Source organism: Pseudorca crassidens, chromosome 13 (assembly GCF_039906515.1).
Source record: "Pseudorca crassidens isolate mPseCra1 chromosome 13, mPseCra1.hap1, whole genome shotgun sequence".
Taxonomy (NCBI): Eukaryota; Metazoa; Chordata; class Mammalia; order Artiodactyla; family Delphinidae; genus Pseudorca; species Pseudorca crassidens.
Window position 1 is genome coordinate 8637764 of NC_090308.1, and position 19690 is coordinate 8657453.

Here is a 19690-nt window from a genome sequence, read left to right on the forward strand (position 1 = left end):
TCTGAGGCCCAGCACTTGTCAGCCCCGCGTCCCTCCACTTCAGTTTCGAGTGTGACATTCATTGTGGGCTTATGAGTGTAATTTAATTTGGAGCTGCGTTTGTTACAGAGTATTTGACTTTGGGGCTGCTTCTCACATCTCTCTCATGTGCCCTTGGAACCGTAATTGAGAGAGACTTGCATTGTAGCAGCCATTTTGTGATTTCTTTAAATTATTGCTGGCAGGAAAAGGAAGAAACTTAGGTTTTTATATTTTAATAAACTTGAAGAATCCAAAACGTGCCTAGTCTTCTCAGTAAACTTCAGTTCTTTAATTTGTAGACTTGTGATTGGAGAGGAAACGTTTATTAAAATCTGGAAAATTATGCCTGACTTCTCTATATGTTATATCAGTCAGAGAACCTTTAAGACAGGCTGTATGTGTGTCAAAGTATCTTTCAATCATCACAGTCTTGAGTGTTAGGGGAAAAATGATTTGTAAAGACTAATTTTTGTTCAACTTAGACAGAGTCTAAGTAGCCAGCCAAGGCATGACACACGTTCGGAACTCGCCACTTTTTAGTTCTTATATCAGGAAGCTAAATAATACATTTAGGGGACTTCCCTGGTGGTCCAGCGGTTAAGAATCTGCCTTCCGATGTAGGGGACACGGGTTCAATCCCTGGTTGGGGAACTAAGATCCCACATGCTGCACGGCAACTAAGCCCATGTGCCGCAACTACTGAGCACACGAGCCACAACTAGAGAGAGAAGCCCGCACGCTGCAACAAAAGATCCTGCATGCTGCAAGGAAGATCCTGCGTGGCCGCAGCTAAGACCCAACGCAGCCAAAAATTAAATAAATAAATTTTTTAAAATAATAAATACAGTCAGTCAGTCTGTGTCCTCGTTACATTTCTGTCTGTGTTAGGACGAATTTGGAATATATGTCTATCCAGCTATTCATATATTTCACGTGAAAAATAGTGAGAAGCAAGCATTTCTTAATGTTAAGCATTATAGCTGCTGTGTTATTTTCCTTTGGGACCGTGATATAAGGTAGCTAGATTTGCATGTTTTCCATATGCTAGCAAATTCTGGGTTTTTTCAAGCGATAAATTGGAAAATGACCTTGAAATAAATTTCCTTAAACCACCAATATGGCACTATTAGAGACATTTTTTCAGGCCTTCCCATCACTACCACCTTGTGACCTTACTATGCTAGTAATGCTTCCATGTTCCCACTGTCTTCATAATTACCTTTTCAGATTACTACATAGTATTCTGTTCTCTCCGATGTGTCTGTGACCATTTCGCCGTTTCTCTCTTCACTGTCGAGGTGGTTTCTGAAGTTGCTGGCAGCATTCTGGTGCACAGACCCTCCTCTGTCCTCTCCCGTCACTTACAGACTTGGTGTGAATGCCCAGAAACGGCTTCACTTAGCTGTCGTGGGGCCAAAATGTGAGACGGTGTATGGAAAATATGTTGACGGTTATCAAAGTGTTTTGTAGAAAAACAGCTTAGACCTGAGCGTGCCTGTGCTTTATTAAAGCCACGAGGGCACACATTTGGATCCAGACTGCACGCGTAGGCACAGAGCTGGGGGGGTGTGGTGCGTGTTTTGGGGTTGGGGGTGTGTGTCTGTGTGTGGTGACAGGTATGAGAATGGGTGCGAGGAGGGACATACTCTCACCACGTTGCCCAGGACCGTTGAGTTCAGGTGGGGCCCTCGGAGATTATTAAAAACACCCGGTTAAGTGTAATGTGTTCCATTCTGTTTTCTAGATCAACGTCCGAGTTACCACCATGGACGCGGAGCTGGAGTTCGCCATCCAGCCAAATACAACAGGAAAACAGCTTTTCGATCAGGTTGGTTTCTGTGAACTTGAGAGAGCGGGTTCCCAGGTAGAAAAGAGTGTTTGCAGCATCGGAATCACTTTGCCGAGCGTATTTACTACCTTGGTTGGCTGCTAGCTTCTCGCTGTGGAGTAGACCCTGCCAGCGGGGTTCAGCTGCCGTAAACACTCTCCCCGGGGGGCCCCTGTTCGCAGTCCCGAGGAGAAGGGGCGCCGTGCAGTCTTCACGAGCCGGAGCCTCACCCGAGAGCTCTGGCTGCCGCCTCTCCCGCTGGGGTCTCCACGGTCCCCCTGGCCGTTTCCTGCCATCTGGTTCGCGGCCGGGGTGCAGTGGAGGACAGCATGGGGCCAGGCGGCCTCTCTCCAGCACTCCCTGCAGCCGCAGAGTCCTGAGCCCCTCGGAGGTCAGCACACACCCTTCCCTCCAGCCAGGTAACAGCCCAGCCGCGCTCCTGCCCCTGTCTTCATGGAAGCTGAAGGTGACGCAGAGTTCTAATAAGCGCGGTGCACCACCGTGAGGGCCGTGATAACTCTTTCATGAAACGGTTCCAAGCTTTAGACAGAGCGAGAGCCACCTTTCTGGGCTTTGTAAATTCTGCTCTGGGACTGAGGACCCAGTAGGGCGCCGGGGCAGGGTGTGCGTTCACAGGCACCTGCACCGTCGGCGGCCTTCCTGAGAGGCCCCGCCGGTCGGCCAAGCCATGCTCTGCATCCCAGCACCAAACTGGAAAGTGGAGCGGAGTCCTGGCAAATGTAGAAACTATAGGTGACTCACCCTGGGCCTGATGGGCTCTCCCTTTCATCCCCAAAGCCAGCACCCAGCAGGTTAATTTCCCCAAGCCAGTGAGCAGGGCCTGGGGGCTCACACCTCAGCGGGGAGGGGTCGAAGGCAGCCTCCACTCTCCCTGTGCTGTGATTTTGAGGCCATTCCCTGGCCGTGCCTCACCTGATAACGATAAAGACATTTACTGCCTGGGGCGGGACTGGACTTGGGGTGGAAATCTAAGGGTTTCTCCTGAAAGAAAATCCTGGCACCATATGGGGGCAGTGGTGAGAGCACGGACGGGGAGGAAGCGGGGGCTCGGGTCAGCGCTGCCTGCAGCTGGCGTGCCCCTCAGTCACCAGAGTTAGTGTTGGAATTTTTTTCAGTATTGTGTGTTCCTGTTGTGAAATACCCTGTAATCTGAGGACTTGAGGCTGGAGCGGACCTGTGGAACCGCTCCTGGAACCGCTCGTGGGTCAGCGGAACATGACTCGGTCTGTGTTAGAATTGTGGATGCAGAGGCCTGGCAGGAAAGGCCGTCTCCACAGCCTTGACCCCAGTTGCACCTCGCTCTTTGAAGATCCGCTTGTTCATACCTCCGCCGTGGTGCGGTGAGGCGGGGATGCTCAGGCCCCGTCGGCGCACGTGGGCCGGCGCCCCTCCGCCACGCCGGGCATGTTTCCTCCTGAACGGACATCCGGGAGGGGCTGCGGGCTGCGCGGGGCTCTGCGTCCTTTCTCTGCTGCTCCACCTGATGCGCTTCTAGGTCTCGGAAGCTCATCCACGGGCCCAGCTGCCAGTCACTGAAATGTGGTCCTTAACTGGCATCGGTTGAAGGAGACTTGGAAGGTAGTTAGTCTGTCCGATTCTCTCCTACCCCCTCTGTCACTTGAGTCTCCTCAGCAGTAGCTGTCCCCCAGCCCCTGTCCCAGTGCTGTTGCTTCGTCTGTGACTAGATTCTAGTCCAGGGCTCCGAGGTGACGGAGGCCCTCACAGAGACCATCGCAGAGGCCGGGCGGGGCCATGGTGCTTTCCCACTACTGCAGCTGCCGACGTGCTGAGAAAGGAGTTCCTGCCACGTGACTCTCTGCTCACTGTTTTCATCACCAGAAAGTATCAATAGTATTTTCCAGCTGTCGCTTGAGACTGACTTAAGTAGACACATCCCTGCCTTTGCCTTTCCCAAAACGTGCCATTTAAAACAACACAGAGGGGCTTCCCTGGTGGCACAGTCGTTAAGAATCCACCTGCCAATGCAGGGGACACAAGTTCAAGCCCTGGTCAGGGAAGATCCCACATGCCGCAGAGCAGCTAAGCCCGTGCACCACAACTACTGAGCCTGTGCTCTAGAGCCCGCGAGCTGCAACTACTGAGCCCACGTGCCACAACCACTGAAGCATGTGTGCCACAACTACTGAGCCTGCGCTCTAGAGCCCGCGAGCCGCAACTGCGGAGCCCGAGTGCCACAGGTACTGAAGTCCGCGCGCCTAGAGCCCGTGCTCCACAACAAGAGAAGCCACCGCAGTGAGAAGCCCGCACAGCGCCACGAAGAGTAGCCCCCGCTCGTCGCAACTAGAGAAAGCCCGTGCGCAGCAACGAAGACCCAACGCAGCCAAAAATTTAAATACATAAATAAATAAATAAATAAAATAATAAAAATAAAACACCACAGAGGCATAGATGAAGGAATGGCCCCCACACCCGTCCAGGTGTGGCTTGTGTGCTGTGTGTCGGCTTTAGGCTGAGGTAGGGACATTAGAGAGAACAGTGATTGTATTTTTCTAGAAATGCTGGGTTTCCCTCGCAGAGAGGACTGACAGGTCAGTTTTTAGAATGGACTGCAGAAAGGAAGGTTGTTTACTTCTGTTTTGTTGTTTTGGGGGAGCCGTAGGGAGAGAAGTAGGGCTTTGAAACACGTTGAGGACAGTTGTCCTGGAAGTAGACGGAAGAGTCATACGTAAAGATGGGTGGCAGATCAGGGAACCCAGGGACAGGCTTCCACCGAGAGAGTGAGGGACCCGGGTCAGGTCCACGGCTCCAGACTCTGATCGGCTCCGTGAAGGGGGACCGGCCACATCGGAGCAGATGGAGAAGAGGAGTCTGAAGATCAGCGAGGGTCTGACAGGCACGGGGCAGGGAAGTCAAGTGGACAGGAAATGGTTTCACGCCGGTCAGACCCAGGCTAAGGCTGCAGCTGGGTGGATGGAGTGGAAGGAGAGGTAGAGTGGCTTCTGTACATGGGGCTTTCTTGTGCGGCTTTGGACAGCCTGCAGAGGAAGGCGAGGCAGGTTTCGTATCCAGATGTTGAGATGGAGGTTTAGGAAACTAGCAGGATTGGGTATAGAAAACCTGGTCTTTCAGTCAGCTTCCTCTATACTTGGCTACCACGAAAAGCAGAACTGGGGCTTCACCAGACTTGCGGGGAGAGCTCTGGTAAGAGTCAAAACTGCCTTCCTGTCGCTTCGTGATGAGGACTCGGGTCTAGTCCCTCCTCCCCTTTTTTGGGTGAGTGAAGGGAGTGAATGAGCAGGTCATTCCCTGGCCTGTAGTAAACGGAGACTCGGGAGCTCCGCAAGCATCTGGCCCCACAGCCCAGGCCAGTGCAGAGACAGGCTCAAGGCAGACTTTGTTTGGTGTTTCAGTTTTTATTGTAAGTGCTCCAGATACCTGATTTTCATTTCTAGTGTGTACATCCCTCTTTCCCTTTAAATATGATAGAAGCCATATATTTGAAGAATAGTAACCTTTTTTTTAAAGGCTTAACATTATATGTCATGGAATTTAAAACTATGCGGCAGAGTTTTGACAGTATTCAACAAGTGTCCACGGCAAGTTGCTTTTTGACTTCAAGACACAAGAGTAACCATCGTGGGGCTGTCAGTGTAATGGACCACAGGAGACTTTTGTCCTAGTACTGGAGAGAATTTTAAAAACGTGAAACGCACTGTGACCTAGGGCTGAATTCCACCTTCCTGTATCAGAATTTCACGTTTCTGGAGGTTGAGAGTGCTCGTCGCCCCTTGGCATGCGTGAAGCTGAGCACTCCCCCTCTTCCCTGGAAGCTTGTTGCCCGCTGCCTTCTATACCTTCCCGGGACCGCTGCTGCCCTGACCCCACTGAGCGGAGGCCCGGCCAGCTGCCGAGGAGCAGAGACGGGCATCCAGGGGAGGCTCTGCTTCACGTTGGTGTCTTTCAGCCCCTTTTTCATGTGGGCTCCCCGACAGGTGCAGTCACACCTGTGACACACACACACTTTTACCGGTGGGTGTACCTGGGTTACGGCCCATTCCCTGTGGCCCACCTAGCTGTCTTTACTCAGAAACGCATAATGGAGGACAGAGGAGTAGGGGTGACATTTTATAAGATTTAAAGTTAACCCTAAATCTGCTCAAATTTATATTAAAAGTAAATGGTTCAGGGACTTCCCTGGCGGTCCAGTGGTTAGGACTTGGTGCTTTCACTGCAGGGGCCTGGGTTCAATCCCTGGTCAGGGAGCTAAGATTCCACAAGCTGCACAGTGTGGCCAAAAAAAAAAAAAAAGTAAATGGTTCATGTCTTAGTAACAGACGGTGTAGCGGAGGCCCGCCCGCGGCGTCTAAGCTGGCGCCTCGCTCTCCTGGCAGCTCTGCTGCACCATGTGATGGTGGCAGCCCAGGGCCACTGCCATCCAGAGAGTTCCTCATGACTGTTTCGCCCCCCTCCCCCGTCTCTTTCACACAGGTGGTTAAGACCATCGGCCTTCGGGAAGTGTGGTACTTTGGCCTCCAGTATGTAGATAATAAAGGATTTCCTACCTGGTTGAAACTTGATAAAAAAGTAAGTCATGTTAACTATTTACAGGCTATTAATTGGGTTTGGTCTACTCTGTTGACATTGAAACTCTGTCTTTTGTTTTGTGTTCCTTTCTATTTGTGTAAAAGTTTTTAAAGACAGAGAGGTTGCAGGTTTCCAGTAAATGGAGGTAGTTGCTGGAAATGAGATCCTGGCATTTCTCCTTACTGCTCCCTTATTGGAGTGTGTGATGCTTAATTGCTCAGCTTTTAGTTGACCTTAGCTTTTGTTGTTTTTTTTTTTCCAATGAGATTGTTAATCTTATAAACCATGAATCATCCACTGTTTTGTAAGAACCTGTTATTGCTCTGTTTGAACCTGTGATAAGAGTTTCAACTCCAAAGACTGGATAATTCCATTAACAATTACAGAGAACAGCAGTGAGCTAAATGTGTTTTCTCCAGGCAGTTTCTCTCTCGTCTCCAGCTCCTGGTCTCCCTCCCATATTACTGGGCCCATCAGGAGGGTGATTGGAGGCATGGAAGGGGGTGGGGGGGCGTGAGGAATTACTGAGAGTGAGCTCATGGTCCAGGGCTGGCCTGGCCATGTGGACAGAGGCCAGATTCACGGGTCACTCAGGCAGTCCCCTGGAGTTGATAGCATCGCCCCCAGAAAACCAAGGCTGGGGCTGGGGCTAGTGTGAGGGTGTAACAGGACTCTCACTGGCCTTCTGTCTTCCGTGCTAAAAAGGTGACTTTCAGAACAAACATTATCTTCTGAAAACTGGCCTGAAGGATGCTTTTGAGTCAGTGGTTAAAACCTGTGTTGGGAAGGCAGGTCTTTGTCTTTTGAACTTGCAGTGAGGTTTGGCCTCTGCCGCCCAGGTGTCCGCCCAGGAGGTCAGAAAGGAGAACCCTCTGCAGTTCAAGTTCCGGGCCAAGTTCTACCCCGAAGACGTGTCCGAGGAGCTCATCCAGGACATCACCCAGAAGCTTTTCTTCCTGCAAGTGAAGGAGGGGATTCTCAGCGATGAGATTTACTGCCCGCCCGAGACGGCGGTGCTCCTGGGCTCGTACGCTGTGCAGGCCAAGTTCGGGGACTACGGCAAGGAGCTGCACAAGTCCGGGTACCTTGGCTCCGAGCGGCTGATCCCCCAAAGGTGAGCCGGCGGGGGCCGGGCCCGCGTGCGAGCGTCGTGTCAGGAGGGTCGGGAGGCAGAAGGGCTTTGTGGAGGGCGAGTGTTCTGCAAGCTGGGGACTCTGTCTGCAGTCACGGGCTGGCCTTCCGCAGGCCCTGCCACCCCTCGGTGGACCCTGGAGTGGCCTCTGCGACAGCGGGACTCAGCAGGGGAGGGGGCCCTCCTCACAGGAGCCGCAGGTGCCGGAGCGGAACCATCTTAGCTCTCCCTGGTGTATATGGTAAACCGGCCCCTGTTCAATCTTTTTATTTACTGGCGGTCACATAAATTACCTCTTTTGGAAGGAGAGGCCACTTAAAATAAAACACCTTTTAAAAGTGTTTCCAGCAAGACTGGGTTTGTCTCATTCCAGGTTCTGAATCGTCCAGGCTGTTAATTGTCATAAATAGAAATGCCGCATCTTAGGAAGTAGATGGTTTTATTTGAAAGAACAGTCAGGGTCTGTGTGAGGGTGCTCAGTGGCCGGTCGCACGCTGCTCCCGGCCCTCTGGGGTGACGGCTCTGTGCCCTCTTCCTTTGCGATCCAGAGTCATGGACCAGCACAAGCTCACCAGGGACCAGTGGGAGGACCGGATCCAGGTGTGGCACGCCGAGCACCGCGGGATGCTCAAGTGAGTGCTGGGCTGGGAGCCGGTCTTCTTTGCAGGGGACTCGGGTCCTTCAGGTGACTCGCTCGGAGCCGTGCCTAGAGGGGCAGGGAAGGTAAGGAGCTGCTGGTGAGGTTTCTTCCCAAACGAAGCCAGCTGTTCCTCCCCACCGCCACCAGGGCAGAAGTGGTTTGGTTTACACCTTCAGTCCCTCCAGCCTTCTCCCCGCCTTGTTTCAGAGGAAAGAAAAGCTTGTGTCTGAAACTCTTCATTTTAGTCAAGGGGGCCGGAGCATTGCTCGCAGCCCACCAGGCATTTTCTTTTCCCTGTCACAGAGGTGCTGATTCGTTCATCGTCCATAAGGTGGTTGCCTTCAAAAGGTTGTAAATGTAAAAAAAAAAAAAGATCCCAAGTGAGAAACACTTGCTAATAAAGGAGCACCAGCGAGGTGTGGAGAGGGTCGGAGTGGGACCTGCGGTGGGTGAGAACGGAGCGACCAGATGCCTGTCCTAGAATCCTCCTCTCGGGCACTGGCAGCAGCTCTTGGCATGATGTCCCGTCCTCAGAAGTTCATTTGCAGTTTGGGCCTCAGAGACTTTGTGTCCTTAGAGTTTCCTGCCTGACCCGAGCATCTTCTGTGGAGAGAAATAACTCAAAACCCAAGCAGTGGCCCCAAGTGAGGCAGACGGTGGGCTCCCTGAAGCACGGTGTGGGCCAGAGAGAGAGAGAGGTCGTGCCCGGTGATAGAATTTCCAAGGGAAGCCCTCTGTGTCCAGAGTGGGCAGCACGAGCCAGTTTGGTTCTTTCCTGACACGTGACGTACGCCCGTGGTCAGTGTCCAGGGTGGCTGGGCGCCCACTTGGGGCACAGGCCGGCAGAGGGACGGAGGCACCTGGCTGTCAGCCCGTCCTCCATGATGCACTACGTTTCAGATCCTGGTGACGGTGTAACTGTTGAGCGCGGGGTGCACGCTGACGACGATGCCAATGTTTGTTCTCCCCACCCAGAGACAGTGCTATGTTGGAGTATCTGAAGATTGCCCAGGACCTGGAAATGTATGGGATCAACTATTTTGAGATAAAAAATAAGAAAGGAACAGACCTTTGGCTTGGAGTTGATGCCCTTGGACTAAATATTTATGAGAAAGATGATAAGTGAGTTGAACTTTATATTCTCTTTAGTTGGTGGGGTATCAGGCCTGGAAACCATGGAGAAAATGGCAAATGTGCATGTGGGTTCTTTTCAGAGTATTTATCTAGCAACTTACTGGCCCAGTGTCTGACGCTTAAGAGCTTTGCGACTGTGACGTGGCCATGTCGGAGGTCGGTTCAGAGGTGTGCGTTATTCCTCTCTTAGCCTGTTCATTATTAGCACGTGTAGCACGTGCCGAGGGGCCCAGCAGGTGGACCACACCGGTCCGTGACCTCATGGACTTTGGAGCTTGTGAAAGAACAAGAGCTGCAGGAAAGCCAACTCCCGCCCCTTCCTGTGAGGCCGCCCCAGCTGCCTGTAGGTACCAGCACGCCCACAGCCACCAGCCAGCAGTGCTGGGCGGCTTGAGGTGTGTGCTGATCCGACCCAGAATATTTATGGTGCTATCAGGGACCTTGAGATTCTGCACACGGTAGTAGCCTTTCTGTGCGGACAGTCTAGCTAAATCCTCTGAACCTGCAGGAGGTACCCGATTGCCTCAGTGTGTTAGTTTGTGGAGTGGGCCCTGCTGCAGTTCAGTGCAGGCAGGCTGGCCTCCCCCGGCTTCCTTTGCCCATTCCTGTGGTTACCAGTTCTGCGCAGATGCCTTTTTCCTGCCAAGGGGCTAGACACACACACACACACACACACACACAAATCATTCTGATTCGGCAAGGACAAGTTTTCCGCGGCGGTTCCCTGTTCCTTGGGCTTGGAGTGGCAGCTCACCTGTCTCACCTGCTCTCGGCTCCCCCAGGCCCCAGGTTCCCACCCCTACCCTGACGTTCTTGAGGGCAGCAGCGCCGCTTCTGACACGCGATAACCTGTACAGAGTCCACCATAATCCCGGCCACAGGCGCTCTGGCCAGGACCCACAGTCCAGACCCATTTCCCCTGGGGTGGGGACCGGTGCCTGGCGTTCCAGCCCCTCCACCACGCGCCCAGAGTGGGTGGAGGAGAGCGTCTCCGCCGGGAGGCGCGGTGCCAGTCGGACGAATCCAGTTACACTTAGGACGTGGCGTGCTTAGCAGAGGGTCGCAGGGACTTGCCTGAGGACCCCGAAGTGAGTTACTGGGGACTCCTGGTTTGCTCCTTCCCCGGCGTGCTAGACCCAGTGCTGTGGACAGGCAGAAACAGTCTGCATCAGTCAGGGACTTGGGAAACCAGCCCTAGTTCTTGTGGAGGCCCCTGGGCTGGAGGGCGGGAGCTGGTCAGCAGGGAGCACCGCGGCCTCGTGGGAGTATACATGGGAAACCGCCTTCCTGAATGAGCAGATCTTGTGACGTAGCCAAGGCCGGGGCTTCCGAACAGGTTTTTCGAGCTGCCAGGTAGAGCCAGAGGCAGGGACGTGCTGTCAACTTGTGACTTCCCTCACCCACGCAAATCCCGAGTGAAACTCCGAGCAGCTTGGCTCTTCCAGTCCTGCCTCCGCTCTCCTTCCCTCCCCCAGCTTAGCTGTGAAACGGGCAACCTCCCAAAAGGGTCTTCTCCCCAAAGAAAAAAGTCTCTTGGGGTCCCTTTTTCATTGTACGTATAACAGTCAAGTTGGGAGCATGTAGGACAGGAAGCATTTGTCTTCCTTTCTGTAAACCCTTAGATCTGAAGAGGAGAGAACATCGAGAGGGAGGAATTAGGCAGCTTCCCCGCACGCTGCCGTCAGCGTGGGACAGAAAAAGTTGAGATGAGCTGTGTTATAACCCTACCCGGCATCCTCAGGCCACAACAAAAACTAGAGGAGCTGATCCTGCCCCAGATTCTTCAGTGCTTTGCAAGCACGCTTCTCCCCCGGCTTCGTCCCTCCCAGGGCTCACTCCCCTAGTCCTTCTGTCCGGAGGAGTTTCTGAATGTGCCACGGGCCCAGGGCTGCAGCAGGGAGGATGCTGGGAAAGGGCTGTAGACCAGGAGGGGGCGAAATGAAGGCCAAGTGTCTTTTCCCTTACATTCCTTCCCCGGCGTTGCAAATCATGTATTCTGATTTACATTTCTGTTTTATTGGCATTAGAAATGATGTTTCAACCATTTAAGTACATTCTTTTTTTCCAGTTTCTAAAATTATGCTCACAGGCAGGTTTCTTTGGCGGGCGCGGGGGCGGTTACGTCTTCGTGCCTTACCGTCAGTGGCTTAACCTGTATCGCAGAGGAGAGCAGAAGGCGATTCTCGGATCTGTGTGTGCTTTGTTTTAACAAATACGTCGGGTCACAGCTGTCAGACCATCCTCTCCTTTCTGTCCTTGGTACCCTAACTTGAACGCGGAACAGACAGAATTTTTGAATAACTTAGTTTCTTACAGAAGTTTGCCGCTGCGAGGACTCCGGTTAGACCACCTCTGGGGGACGTTTAGAAGCCCAGCTCAGACTGGCCGAGAAGAGAGGCTGGACACGTGCGGGGAGGGCCTGAGGAGAAGCCATGGTGGCTTCTTAGTGTGGCTGGGCGGGTGGCAGGAAGGGCGGCTGTGGGGAGAGTTTTCTGACGGGCCTGCCCTGCAGAGGGTGGGGGCAGGAGCGGAGGCCCAGGCGCGCCCCCCCCCCTCCGCTTAAGCGCCTTTTCTTCCACAAGGAAGTGTGGGAAGAGCTTCAGCCACTGTTGCTTATCTCCGTTATCACTGCCGCGGCCTCCGGGTGGGGGTGGGGGGGGCGCCTGGCAGCTCTTCTCTGTCTCTGTTCTTCCCCCTCCGTGAGGCATGCCATGATCTGCAGCCCATCCCCCCACCCCAGACCTTTCTAAACTCTTCAGTGAAAACTTTCAAAACACTGCAAAATGAAAAGCATTTCACAGTGAAGCCCACGTGCCCGTGGCCACGAGCAGCCTCCCACCAGCATGTCGCCACGGACCTTGTAGGTACAAAGAATTCCCATGTGCCCTTCCGCAGCTTCCCCAGATGTCAACACCTTAACATAAACACAGTCAGGATGGTCACCTTGATACGTGATGCCCTTAACGGTCTTATCAGTTGTCCACCAGTGTCCCTTTCCTGCCCCAGGATCTGCCTGGAATCCCACCTACATTTAATTGTCACACTCCCCAGTCTCCTCCCATCTGGGACAGTCCCAAAGTCTGTCCGTCTGTCTAGCACAGCCTTGACACTTGTGAAGAGCACTGACCATTGACTCTTTAGAAAATCCCTCACCTTGGATCAGTCTCATACCTTCCCGTGATAAGATTTGAGGTTTGCGCTTTGGGCATGAATCTGAAAAGTGCTGTCGCACCCTTGCAGGCAGCGTGTGGCGTCGGAACATCCTGCTTCTGGTGTTGACTTTGATCTCGGGTCAAGGTGGCATTGGCCAGGCTTCTCTGCAAAGTTACTCACCTCCCCTTCGTAATGGACAAGTGTATTTAGGGGAGAGTCTTTGAAACTATGTGAATATCCTGTTTGTTAAACTTTCATCTATTAATTCTACATCCATTGATGAGACTTGCATGAAGCAGTTATTGTAATATTTGAGAAATGGTGATTTTTTTTAAAAAAACCATTCTATTTACACATATTAATGGAATTCTATAAGGAACCAATTTCTCCATTTATTGTTTAGTCTTATGTTAATATGTGTTTTCTTCTATGGGCCGTAATCTATACTGTTATTTTGTAGCTAACATCGTTTGAGATTTGCTTTTCGGAGCCCCTCTGAGTGGCTCTTGGGCCCTCCTGACCCCATTATTTTCAAGGCACTTCCTACATACTGGTACCTCCAGATGCTCCAGCCCTGGAATCGGCTGTTTCTCCAAAGAGCTCTGGTCCCCAGTCTTTCGAGAATTGCACTTTTAAAATTCGTGACTTATAAATCCTTTAGAAATCTTCTCTGTGGGTCCTTCTCTGTTTGTGTCCTCTGAGTGAACTCAAAAAAAAAAAAAGAGAAAGAAATCCTTGTAAGACTTTAATCTTCCAACTGTGGTCAAGAATAAAAGGAGGTTCTTTAACTTAGGGGTGAGTCATAATTTTCATGTTTAGTCCTCATCTTTCGATACTGCAGTCCTGCTTATGGGGCTATAAATTGTTATACGACGTTTCAGAGTCTTAAAAAAAAGACAAACTTTGCAGGTACAGCAGAAAGAAGAAGCTGGAAGCTGTGGTGACAGGATGCCCAACCCTTGAGAGAAAGATGTCTGTCTAGCCTGAAGGTCCAAGTTTTCTGGGTTAGAAACTATTTTGAGAGACTCGTATAGAACTAGGAGGCAGAGAACAGATCGTTGCGTTGGAAGCCGGGCCCACAGTGCTGCCTGCGTGGCTGAGAGCTGAGCAGCTGCTGGTTCCTGGCTCTTCTGCTCTGCCCAGCACGTTGGCCTTGTGTTTTGGAGGAAAGTGTTCTGAAGCAACAAGTGCCTACCTGATGTCTCTCTTTTACGGCCTTTCCACGTAAGGATAGAGGTTACGTCCATGGCAGGACCAGGTGACATCCTGAGTTCCTTTCCAGTGCTCAGACACCTATATACAAAGTTACTTCTTCAAACAATGTATATGTGTGTGTATGTGTGTGTGTGTGTGTGTGTGTGTGTCTGTCTCCCATATACAGTGGGAGATAAAATAACTGAACAAACTCCCTGCATGCGTTTTTGAGTGCTGTGAAGCATGTTAACCAGATGTATTTCAACAGGCATTGGTGATCCTATAGGACAAAACTAAAAAAAGGATGTATATCAAAAAGATTGGACACTTAGAACCACAGCCTGGCCAGTGCCCTGACTGTTGGGTCCCAGAAGCCTGTCGGGCTTAGGTGCCCACTCCTGGCCCTCAGAGGCCACGCCCACTGCCTTGACCTGGCTCGTGTTGTCATAACAGGACCTACATTGCCCATCAGTTTTTATTTAAACATGTCGGTAGGCAGTAGAGTCCTCCCCACTCCTGCTCTTTTCTAAATGGGAAGTTTCTATGGCTCATGGCAAGGACCGTTTTCATGGCAGCATCTCTGAAAGGTTGCTTGAGGATCTGTCATTCCTTCTGGAATGGCATCCATGGTAAATGTGTTGAAAGAATAGGGTGGAGGAGATGAAGAAGAGGGTGGAAATTATGAGGTAAGTAGAGCAATGTGGTCTTGAAGTCATACCATAAGCTTTCCCAGAAATGCTAATTAAAAATCCGGAGTTTCGGCCAGTAGTGGACTAGTAGCGATTAAGTAGGACAGTAGTGGGGCTACTGTTAGGGTGTGTGATCTGAGAGCTCTCTTGGAACTTGGAGGATGACATGGGAAGGTGTCTGTCTGACCAGCCAGGAGAGCATGCATCACCGAGATGAGAACTAGAGGGGCAGAATCCGTATACCAAGCCCTCAGCTCATCAAGAAGATATAACAATTGTGAATATACATGCACCCAACATTAGAGCACCTAATATATTAAGCAAATGCTAACAGTTTTCTGAAGGGAGAAACAGACAACAACACGGTAAGGAAACCTTGGACTTGGACCTTACCAGCGCTTTCCTTTTCCACTGGTGAACAGCTGCCCTGGGTGTAGCATGTACAGGAAACATAAGGTGTGGTCTTTGCCATCAGACTGCTCACCTGCCTGGTTTTCAAAGAACTAAATAATAATGCAGTAATTTAAATAACAAGAATAGTTTGTGTAGCATAAGGGACTGCACGTTGGTTGAGAGGGGAAAGGGAAAGGCGGCTGAAAGGGAGAGTGAGCTGGCCTGATGGTGCACGTCTGGGAGTGGTGGGGGAGGGAGGAGGGAGGCCCTTCCGTGCGAGGGGCGGCAGTGAACGCTGTGTTGAAAGGATGGGCTGAGCCAGGCAGCTGGGTCTAGGTTAGAAGGCTGTTGGACGCCAAGTTAAGGACTGTGGATGTCATCCTGTAGAAACCGGGGCGGGGGGTATTGGGGCGGCAGTGTTGACATTTTTCAGGAGGGGAATGGATTGACCAAAAGGGACATTAATCAGACAAGCAGACTGGAAGTAGGGTTCTGTAGGCAACAGAAGGAACTTGGTTGGTTAGGCTGCTGGCATGTGAGAGGTGGGATTAGGGTGGTGACGTGGGAATGAATTGCAAAAGATGGTCATGAGAGATACTTCAAAGGATGAAAGGATGTGCCTGGTTAGGAATCAGAGTTGACCTCAAGATTACAAGCCGGGGTGACTGGACGTAGTAACTGAGAAAGACAAATGCCAATGGGAGCATATCAAGGCTTCCTAGAGCTTGACCCTCAGTGACACCCACCTGTCAGCTAACCTAGCACAGGTGGCAACTGTTCAGTTATGATGTACACTCAGTTATGATGTACACTACATAATAGGATTCTCGGGCTAGCTTTGTACTTTTTAAAATTAAACTAAAAGAAATTAAGAATAGATTTACAAACCTTTCTTAGCCAATCCAAGTACCCATCTAACTCTCCCACCTTTTTTTTTTAACCTTAGGTTGACCCCAAAGATTGGCTTCCCATGGAGCGAAATCAGGAACATCTCTTTCAATGACAAAAAGTTTGTCATTAAGCCCATCGACAAGAAGGCTCCCGTAAGTTCATAACAGTTACAGGTTACTGTTTTTCATCTTGCAGCCAAATACGTTTCCAAGATAGAGGTCAGATTTCTCTGTGTGACAAGGAGCCGGTGATACTCAGAATTACCTGTGTGTGTGTGGGCGGGGGGAAGAAGTCCCAGTAGGTTACATGGAGGGTTAAGGTCCCCTTGGGCCCTGCCACTGGGCATTGCAGTAGGAGGTTATGGTGGAACCCAGCGGTCCACCCGTCAGAAGCCAGCTGACTCTTGTCATCTAAGTTTCCAAATGGTCTTCATGCCTTATGAAGAAAAGGGCAGTTCTGAGTCATTGACCTTTGCTAAATGATAAGCATTTCACAAAGTGTTGCATTTCTGGGCTTGTGAAATGTTCATATTCGTGTGGAAAACCAGCCTGCCTCCAGGCAGTGGGCCTGGGGTGGGGTGCTCACGGCAGCATTGCCCTGGTACCCCCTGGAGCATGCACTGTGATGGTCAAGCCTCGGGGCCGGGCTTTGACTTGGTGAGCTGTCCTTGCAACTTACCCACGTTAGGATACGTCAGACTTGCTGGCCCCCGCATCCCCCCCTCCTCCTGGTACGGACTGCGCCTTGTTTTCCCCTGACTGCCCTGTGCCCCGCAGGTGGTCTTCACACTGGCACCTTCACATCGGTGCTGATGTAGGAAACAGCCCCTCACAAAGAAGAGCCTGTTGGGCAGTCATCCTGGGAGGACTTAGCTAGAAAAGGAACGTCATATCCTAGAATTTGAATACCAACTGTTAGCTAATAGCTGTAAAGACCGGTGCATTGTGGAAATTATGTAAACTTTCAGCTGCGTTTGCTCAAAAGATTAAGACAATACGTAATGTAGAGTGGTGGAATGGGTGAGGAGTTTGTGTTTTTTTTTGAAAAGACATGGAGGAATTTTTTTTTTAATTTATTTAATTTTGGCTGCGTTGGGTCTTCATTGCTGCACACAGGCTTCCTCTAGTTGTGGTGAACGGGGGCTACTCTTCTTTGCGGTGCACAGGCTTCTCACTGTGGTGGCTTCTCTTGTGGAGCATGGGCTCTAGGCGCGCAGGCTTCAGTAGTTGTGGCTCGCGGGCTCTGTAGGGTGCAGGCTCAGTAGTTGTGGCGCACGGGCTTAGTTGCTCCGCAGCATGCGGGATCTTCCCGGACCAGGGAATGAACCCGTGTCCCCTGCATTGGCAGGCGGATTAACCCCTGCGCCACCAGGGAAGCCCAGGAATTCGTTTTCTAATTGGAAATCTGTTCTTTAAAAAACTGCCACTAGAAGAAATTCTTACCCTTCTTGGAGCCTGTCGTGAATTTTACCAGAATTACAGTTCGGAAGGAACTTGGTGTCTCATGTAATTTGGTTCCTTAGTTACAGTGTTCGGCTCAGAGAGGCACGTCTGGGAGCCCTCCAGGGCTTGGGCACCGCATGGTGACGGTTAACGCTCAGGGGACAGCGTGTGGCATTACTGTCCAGCTGCTCCTCCCACGAGGGGTTAGTCCCGAGGAAGGGAAAACCAGAGGTCTGGACGCTGTGTGTAGAAGTATTGTCTTCACTGAAAGACGCTTTCCGTGTTCCTGCTGTTCGCAAACTCATGACTCCTGCTCCATGGGCAGTTGCACAGCTATTTTAAATTAACAAGCGTTTAATACAGGCTCTCCAGCTCCATGGTAACAGGTCACATTAGTATGCAGCACCGTGAACCGAGGGTCGTAGTGTTTGTTACCAGTGTTACGTGGGCAGTGAGATGGGGGCAGTCAGAGCGAGAAGATCCTGCGATCCTGTGTAGGCTACTGTCTGTTCATGAGACGTTACTGATTGTTCAGAACATTTTTTGAGAAGTGACAGAAGCAGGAATTCTGGGTAGACTGTTTAAGAATTAAGTTGTATGGTTTTTTTCACATTTGGTTTAAGTTTAGCTTCCGAAAAGCTGAAGAATATTGTACAATCACAAGCTCCCAGGCAAAGGCAGTTGCGGTACATCTGGTTGAATTAGCCGAGTATACTTTTGCTATAATCTGGTTTTATGTGAAGCCATCACTTGAAAGGGGAAAAAGGGAGAGGGAAACATTTGCTGGTCACACGCCGCGTGTCAGGCGCGATACTAGGATGGTGTGTACGGCGGAACAGGACAGGTCCCGCCCCACGAGGTGTACACGCCAGTGAAGAGATGGGTGAAGACAAACGAAACAAGTAACGTGCTTTCTGGCAGAGAATTTAACAGTGCAGCTGTACTGAGTGACAGATCGGGGGACGCAGATGAGAGGTGGGGTGGGCGATGGCTTCAGGTGGGTGGGTCTGGGGGGCCTCACGGAGGAGGCGTCCTCTGCTTGGGTGCCTTATGGTGGGGGCTGGCTGGGGGGACGGGTCCCTTGGGGCCCGCACACCTCCCAGGGCTGTTCTGCGCAGCCGCAGGCAGGCTTAGCGCCTGGGGCGGTAGAACACCACATGTCCAAGTTCACGCCTTTACGTAGAAGACAGAAAAGGAGACCCGGTCGCGGTCGCGTCACCACTTCGGGGGAGGGATTCCTGAGCTTGCGTGGAGGGCGGTCCCCTGGGCAAAGCCCCCGGCTGAGCGCCGGCCCCGCGCCCCAGCCAGGCAGCTTCCGCCCCCGGCCACGCGGGTGCCACGGTTCGGGGCCGTGATCTTGACTCTTGTGCTGCGCAGTGCCTGCCTGGGTGGCTCACGGGCCGAGACAGCTGGCTCCCCTCGAGAATGGGCCTTTTGTTCCTGCCCCACGGGAGAGGCGGAAGGATGGAGACCTGCACGTGACAGCAGCGGGCCCTGCCCAGCCTGCGCAGAGGGCGGCCCCGGGGCTCCCGTGTTCACCCGACAGCTCGCCAGGGCTTCCCTCCTTCCTCCTCCGTGTCCCTGGGGACTTGGGTTCGCTGTCCTCATGCCCGGTTTCGGTTTTTAGGACGTCGTTCTCTGCCAGCTAAGATGGCCTGCCCCAGGTCTCCTCAGGAGGCCTGGGCTGGAGACGTGGGTTTAGAAATCTCTAAGTAAAAGCTTCTAGTTTTTGTTTTTAACTTGAAGTCAGGAACTGGCCTCCTTCAAGGCGGCACGCGAGGGCTCCTCCACCTCCCGCGAAGCCATCGATGCTCTCGCTGTCTGGTGTTCACAGGCCCTGTCTTCGGGCGACCGGACGCTGTGGGGAGTGTCACCTGCAGTTCTGACCCTTGATATTTTTCTGAAGAGGAGTTCGTGCTAATTAGAGTTTCTTTACAAATACTTAGGAACCACAGTCAAGACCCATTTGGGTAGCATGGCTGTGCAGCCGTAACGAGAGATTATTTTCTCTTTGTGTAATAGGAGACAGGTGGGTAATAAAAATACCCGCTTCTCCCAGCTCCGCAGACACCTCCTTGGGAAACCCGATGACTTAATAACAAGTGTGTGAAACCCCAAGGAGAGCCCCCCTCCACCCAGGAGGTCCGTGGGCTCTCAGGCTCGACATTACTGCCTCCCTAGCATTTTTGGACAGGTGTACCAGACTGAGGCACTAAGCAGGCCCTTCCTGGGCCTGTTGCTCAGCTCGCGCGGCGTGCTCCTGTAGGTTTTGGAAGTCGCTCTGGGACACGCGGCACCGCCTCTTGGCCGCAGCCACCCTCTCCCTGTTGCAGTGGTCGGCATCTGGGTGCTCAGGGCCCTGTGCCTCAGAAGAGAAAGCGGGAAGAGGAAGCAGATGCCCCTTTTCCAATATATATATATTTTTTGGCCGTACGCGGGCCTCTCACTGTTGTGGCCTCTCCCGTTGCAGAGCACAGGCTCCGGACGCGCAGGCTCAGCAGCCATGGCTCACGGGCCCAGGGGCTCCGCGGCATGTGGGATCTTCCCGGACCAGGGCACGAACCCGCGTCCCCTGCATCGGCAGGCGGACTCTCAACCACTGCGCCA

At 52.1% G+C, this 19690-nt stretch overlaps 1 protein-coding gene across 1 annotated transcript in view; it reads left to right on the top strand.

Annotated features, from left to right (window-relative positions):
* EZR (ezrin) overlaps positions 1–19690 on the top strand; it is a 49213-nt gene that overhangs the window by 23770 nt on the left and 5753 nt on the right. Inside the window, 6 exon segments of the mRNA XM_067701634.1 lie at positions 1766–1849; positions 6320–6415; positions 7255–7529; positions 8096–8179; positions 9163–9309; positions 15697–15793. Of these exon segments, the coding sequence (XP_067557735.1) occupies positions 1766–1849; positions 6320–6415; positions 7255–7529; positions 8096–8179; positions 9163–9309; positions 15697–15793 (783 nt within the window).